This window comes from Nomia melanderi, chromosome 6 (genome assembly GCF_051020985.1).
Source record: "Nomia melanderi isolate GNS246 chromosome 6, iyNomMela1, whole genome shotgun sequence".
NCBI lineage: Eukaryota > Metazoa > Arthropoda > Insecta > Hymenoptera > Halictidae > Nomia > Nomia melanderi.
The window spans coordinates 10,060,791-10,067,811 of record NC_135004.1 but is presented as its reverse complement, the minus strand read 5'-3'; the positions used below and the strand labels follow the sequence as shown (position 1 = coordinate 10,067,811).

Below are 7,021 nucleotides of genomic sequence, written 5' to 3'. Positions count from 1 at the left end.
CTGCAATGAATTCTATTTACGGATCAATGAAGTAAAATATATTATTTATGTGTCAACCAAATGTTTTTCATCAACAATGCATTTTATATCAGAAATTCAATACGGCGTCAGGAAATGTTATCATTTCATTGAATGCATGAAAATTATCGCGAGACACGTTAAATTGTTCGATGATAAGATTGTTGGTTTGGAGAAGGGGGTAAACTAAATCTCGCAGTCGCGTTCATGACGATTCATGGTTTGATCGCGCAGACAGACGGACACAGTTTCGCCGCTCCCAATTCGAACATTGTTCGTCGGTTCTGTAATATCTGCTCTAAGTGTTACGTCTGATACAAAAATGACAGGTGAGTAATGAAACTATTTCTAACGTGATTGTATAATTGCCTGCAATACTATTGACCAGAAAGTCTCCATTGCGTGTGATGATATAATTAGACTGCAGATTGTTTAGCTGTTATGAGAAATTTCAAAGCAAAATTACTTTTCATTTATTTGTGCAAAATTATGCAGAATGTACATGACACGAGAAAATGTATAAAACACCTGAGGTATAGTGCTTTTTATAACGTTTATTAGGGAAAAACCGTTTTTTTATTGAAGCTTTGCTTTCCCAATGATATTTTAAAAAATATTAATTTGCGTCGTTTATTAAATATACAAATTTTAATTATTCTTGGAATCTTAACAATGATATTCTATTTTTACAATAAAAATTATTCTTATATTTTTATATCCCTAATAGTATCGTTCAATTCATTATAATATTTTATTATTGGAACATTAATAATAACAATAATAATCCAAGAAGAATAATATCATAAATGCATAAGAATACCACTAATAATAGTAAATAAAATAAGATCGAATGATCAGAGGAATATAACATGAATTAATCTCCTCACTTACAATATCAAGAGAATCATGATGGAGGTATTATCAGAATGAATTTAATAAATATGGATACAACTGAAACCACATTGATTGAAGGGAAATAATAATTTCAACGTATGAACATTTATATTTTACAGCAAATGTGTACTACAATTACAGTGAATACTTATAAATGTGTACTGCTTTACCAGAAAATTATGAAAACTGAATTTATTCTTATAGGAATGATTATCCAAAAAAATTATAAGATAAAGCGATAACTGGATATGAGTTAAATGTAAGAGAACAATAAGGAGACTATTGAGCTTTATTATCATACTTGCGAATTTGCAAAATAAAGAAACTGCGTATACCCAATTAATAACATATCTATTTAGGTATCTTATTATTAATGTTAGTAATCTTTCGTTGGATGAAGTAAATTTCTGTCTTTTCTCTTCTGGTTTTTATAAAATACTCTACAAAACTGGGAATTCACATGAAAATGCACAGTCCAGTGGCGTTATCGTCTTATATAATACGTGAGTATAGCGAAATGATACCAAATGAGCTAATTAAATTATTTGAACGATAGCATGCAAGGCATATTATATATTTATCAAAACCTTTTTTTATTTCTGTCCATGTTAATCCAATTCTTTTTCAATTTTATATAAATTTACTTGCTGGCTAACTGCCAATACAATTTCTACACTGTCCTCATTAAAGCGATAAAGCAATTTACCAAACGGTTTTTTATTAAAAAGAAATTGCAAACTGCACCAGGGAATTAATAATGAACAGTACTGTGAATATACATAATTTAGTTACTCCCATGACAATATACACAGAAATATTTATACAATGCAGGATATTTCACAATTCAGATATCTCCAGAATGAATGTAGTGATACTACGTAATAGGGCGTCATCGATATGTATTATCAAGATCAACATGCGTCCAGAATTAATTACCACGTGATTCATCGAGTAGCTTTATATATTTTTCATTTCCTTTTTGACAGTACGAGGGAAAGTGTATTTCTGTGGAAAAAATGAAGTGTTAATTTTAGAAATGTACTAATAACAACGAATTATCGTTATCTCAGGTTTTCAGTTAATCTTATCGCTATCGGTGTATTTCCTCTTGAAATACAGAAATGTTCGCTATACCAGGTGTCCCAAATAATTATACAGACGCTAATAAAAAGCAAATGTTACGGAAAAATACAAAAAACTTGGTGAAAAATAGTTATTTCTTCACGTGAAGTTCTATCGGTAGAGAACCTCGATTTCTCTTGACATAAAGATAAATAATTTAAAATCAAATGTATTTGATAATGACTTTAGTTAAAGTCAGGTATAAACCTTACTTGCCTTTTTCTTTTACTTCGTGTCTCATTTCAAATCATTTATAAATACCATTAGTCTGTTTTTCAATGGTATTATTAAATAATATTCATTTATTGATAAGAGCTGAATCATACGGTCTTTTGGAACAAGCATTAAGTAGGATTCATTTATTGGTAAAATCAATAATTACAATATACACTGAATCATTTTCAGATAATAAATTTCACGCGATTGCACAGATAAGATAAAAGAGTGTCGATGAAAACCATTTCCTTATAATTTTTTATGACACGTTTAAAATCGTCAATCATATAGTACTTTCGTCTTGATTGAAATTTTATTACAGTTTTGTTATGAAATATGTTCCTTTTCACAGATTATTTGTCAATAAAAAAGTGTGAAAATTCCTCAAACGTAAAATGATTCGAATAAAATTTACAAGATGCTTATTGAGTCTTTGTTTTTTAATTTTAACTAGATTATTTAACTTGATAATCTGCATTGGCTGAAAACTACAAAAATCCGATCGTTTTACATGTTATTATTGTTAATTTCAATTAAGCAATTAGCTTTACAAATTACAAAATGATCAATATTCAATCCCCAAGTATACGCTTTTGTATTTACAGATTTCCTTATAGATAATAATATAATAATAAAATATTATATAATAAAAACATGAAAATTGAAAATAGAATTCCTAATACTTGAATGATAAATAAGTTACAATTGTAAGAAAATATCACGACATTTCTGTAATAATTATATATCGCTATTCAAGTTACATTACATCCTATTGCCTTCTTCAAATTGTTACTCTATATTTATTTTACACTCCATGGTGAAACCTGCCCACGAGTTTCAATCGATAGATTATTCTGTTCAAAATGTCCTGCCTTTGACAAAACGCATTCCAAATCAGGATTTAATGGCCTCTCCGCGCGTAATCCCGTCGACGTATGCATGTAGGTAACTACTGATTGCTTGAAATTAGCAACCGAGAAATTCACAGTGATTCGTAATACCGGAGTTTCTAGCGAACAACACGGTCCGCGAGATATGTACTATTAAATCACCGTGTTTCTACACTGCGCAGTGGAAAACGCTTCGACACCTCGCGCATTGAATTTAATGACTTCACATATCGTTGAAAATCGTTCATTACACCATTAAAATATAAATTAACGCTTTACCTGCCACAAGTATATTTAATCGACAATTCGATTGCGAATGCTTGTTAAAACTACTTATCGTTAATAATGCACTAGTGAAATAAAAAATTCCGCACGCTTTCTATGCATAGAGTTACTCTAAACCATACAAATTGTTAATAAAAAGGATAATGTTTCATTCGAACTCAAAAGAAGTAAGCGATATTCACATTTGTTAAACCATACTATTGTAAAAATCCTCGCCACGAGTCTGACACGATATTGTAAGACATAGGGTTAATATAACATAATGTAATAAAAATGTAAAAATTAAAAATAGAATTACTAGTACTCAAGTGATAATTAAGTTACAATTGCAAGAAAATATCACAAAATTTTTTATTAATAATAGTATACATATACACTGTATCCTATTACCTTCTTCAAATTGTAAATGGTGTGTTCATCTTCTGCTCTTGATTTCTTAGAAATATTCTTAAAAGAATACGACAAAATTTGTTGGCTGATCTAATACAAATTCCGGAAACTTTTTTGTCATCCCTCGTACAATGTAGACACAAAGTAGTGAGCGTCTACGTTCTCTGATCCTGGCAACGTGTGTCGCAGGATACAAATGGGTAAGATTCACTGGCGCTCGTTACGTAGTGCCAGGAATGGTCTCAGTCGGCAAGGATCTGGACGGATTGACTCTTGTTGTCGGTCGTGCTTTTCATCACGGCGATATGCTCCCCGCGAAGGTGAAGCCCGAACATGGCGTCGCTTACGTCTGTCACCTTGGACAGGAACATATAAAACACGATTTCGAGGTAAAAACGATGAATTCATTACACGCTGTTTTCTTATCTTTCTCCGGTTTTGTGTTATTTGGTAATTCAACATTTTCTAATAGTTATGTTGTCGTTCTTGAAAGAGAAAGATTTGAAAAGTTTAATCCTTGCGCTGCGAATTTCAACTAAAATTTAGTTTAATTTTCAAGATTAATTTAATTTACGAAGTGTAAGGTATAAATGATGTATGTAATAAATTATATTTATGTATTTATATATTTATGTATTTATATGTTCATACATTAATAATCATATTTATATAAATCAATATTTCGATTGATTTGTACCTTAAAATTAGTAAATCAATTAATTTAATCATTTCTCGAAAGGGCATTTATATCTTTTCGATACTTATAAAAGAAAACAATTTGAAACGGATGGCATTTCTATTTTGATCTTTAAAAAAATATAATGCTGACAGATACGAAACGATTAAAGCAGTACGATTCTAAAATAAAAAAAAAGAACTTTAGTCGCTGGTATCAATATGATAGATGGAACAGTTTAGCGACGTCGTTTTGCCCTGGTCTTTCTCGGATTAAGGTGCAGAAATGTTGAGCTTTCGAGGATCAATTGGACTCGCCGTGAAATGGACCAATTTACGGTTTTGCTGTACCTCTCTTTCAGCAAGGGTATTCACAGTGACGTGACTAGTACTTTTCCTTCTTTAACGTCATATAATTCTTCAAAGCTATTAACTAATAAAAATCTTTGCAGAGAAAATTACTACATCAGTCGTGTGTTATCCGATTTCAATTAAATATATACACGTTATTATCTCCTATACTTTATTATATTCGCGCAGATATTTCTAAGTACTTTTGTTTATTACTAGAAATAAGCGAACTATTCAGCGAAAGATCGAATCTACAGTAAGTTTTAAAACGTCTGGAACGAAACATTGAAAGGAACATCATAGATCTTGTTGCCAACTTAATTTAATTATTATGTAACTAAGTGAATGTGCAGATAAAAGAAATATTTAATAATATTCCTCTATTTATTACAAAGGCTTTTAGCATATAATACAATCTAATATTTCTACGTGTCAAACGTATAAATTGACGTTTATTCTGCTTATGAATATTTACAAATTAGAATCTTTCGATGCATAGAAATCTTTTAAAAGTATTAAATGTATTGTTATTATTTTAAGTAATAATATCAAAATAATATGCACAGATAATAATAATAACTTTTTGTTTTTCTTGATAGATTCTGTTGCCAGCTGATTTTAACTGGACCCGAGCTTCACATGGCCACGTTCCCGAAAACGCAGTCGAAGCTGGAAGAACAGTCGAAGGAGAGATGCTTTATGTTGGTCGTACATGGCACAGGGGTGCGCCATGTGTCGGAAAGGTCAGACTCAGAAACAATTTATATTGTTGTTTGATTTTTTAAGGTGAATGTACCAATAACTAATCAAAGTTAAAGTTATATAAATGTAAACATTTAATATTTAATGCATAACATATAACATATAATATATAACATTTAATATGAATATTTATATATATACACATCTTCTTATAATTTTATTTAATTAGTTATTGGGCATATACCACTTACTTTACAACTAGAATTTAATAGATTCTCATTAAATAGAGTTGATGAATCACTGGCGCTAAAATAACAGATTCATTTTAAAAAAACTGTATATCATTTATCTAATTAATAATTATTATCATTGTAAGGATTTTCTTTAACGGAATCTGAAAGTACATAAGCATTAAGGATTTCGTATTAACACATTACGGACAAATAAACCTCTTTACTTGATAAAAGTTTTGAAAATGAGTGTAGTTCCATAACATTCCTTAAAATTAAATATTTAAGTAACCTAACAATACTTTATAACTACGAAAAGATATTAAATAACTTAAAATGTTTCATGTAAACAAATAGCTGCCAGACATGGTGAGCAACAAAATAGTCTGTAATGTGTTGATAATGAAGATTAATTTTGTAGACAATTTATCCAGAACAATTTTATTTTTATTAATTTCAGGTGCATAGATCTCACGGTGTACTATATGTGCCCTTCGATGGAAAGGAAATCTCGTTTAGGGAATATGAAGTTTTGGTACAAAATTAGTATTGAGTAAATACATACCTCGTATATTTATTTAAACATCATGGAAATTATGTTCAAGCTACAGTCTTTTTTAAATGTAGTTGACAGACTATAAATCATTATACAAATTTTCCCATCTTTATAGATTATTTTGTCAGAAATAGTATAAGAGAAAAATGTCTTCATCGATTAAAAGATTTCTTCCCATAAAAATGAAATCAAATTATTATTTTTGTTAACACGCACGTTTTATTGTAATTTACAAAATATATATATATATATTTTAAATGTATGCAGACTCACAGTCTAGTTTTTGATTAATTCACACTGATAATGGAGAAGTTAAAATGAATTGATCGTATAACATAGTTATCACACAATGTATTATTTCATCTTTTATAAGACATTTATTAACAACAGTAATTCCAGCAGAACGTTTGAAAAATGTGGTATTATATTCCATCCGACAGCTTGTTAACTTACTGTAAATTAGGGACTCCGAATTCAGCTGACACCCCATCCGCGGAGCGACTAAATAAATGTGGTCTCTCTCTATTTATCTTACATAGCACAGTCGCTGGAAATTATGGGAGATTGTGTTGAATCTAACTTCAAACTTTAGCATTATTCGGTTCTTGTTATGTCTTTAAAAATAATATTCTTAACTGAAAAGATAAGAAATACTTTTATTGTATATAATAAATTAGACGTATAAATATAAA

The 7,021-nt window shown here is 29.6% G+C and overlaps 1 protein-coding gene across 2 annotated transcripts; it reads left to right on the top strand.

Annotated features, from left to right (window-relative positions):
• Window positions 1-220: 220 nt before the first annotated feature.
• On the top strand, window positions 221-6,565 carry LOC116430383 (natterin-3-like). 2 transcript variants are annotated; one of them, XM_031984440.2, is made up of 5 exons: window positions 229-347; window positions 1,387-1,415; window positions 4,005-4,204; window positions 5,441-5,584; window positions 6,234-6,565. In XM_031984440.2, exons 3-5 carry the CDS (start codon window positions 4,052-4,054, stop codon window positions 6,318-6,320), a joined length of 384 nt encoding a protein of 127 aa, XP_031840300.1. In that variant the 5' UTR covers window positions 229-347; window positions 1,387-1,415; window positions 4,005-4,051; the 3' UTR covers window positions 6,321-6,565. The 2 variants fall into 2 exon arrangements, with proteins under 2 accessions (XP_031840299.1, XP_031840300.1); XM_031984439.2 differs by lacking the exon at window positions 1,387-1,415 and having other exon boundaries at window positions 221-347; window positions 6,234-6,561.
• The last annotated feature ends 456 nt before the right edge of the window (window positions 6,566-7,021 follow it).

Bases quoted from the DNA above. Each gene is read 5' to 3' on its own strand.
- LOC116430383 (XM_031984439.2), top strand. The intron at 4,205-5,440 runs GTAAAAACGATG...TTTTCTTGATAG, and splicing joins ATATAAAACACGATTTCGAG to ATTCTGTTGCCAGCTGATTT. The intron at 5,585-6,233 runs GTCAGACTCAGA...TATTAATTTCAG, and splicing joins GTGCGCCATGTGTCGGAAAG to GTGCATAGATCTCACGGTGT.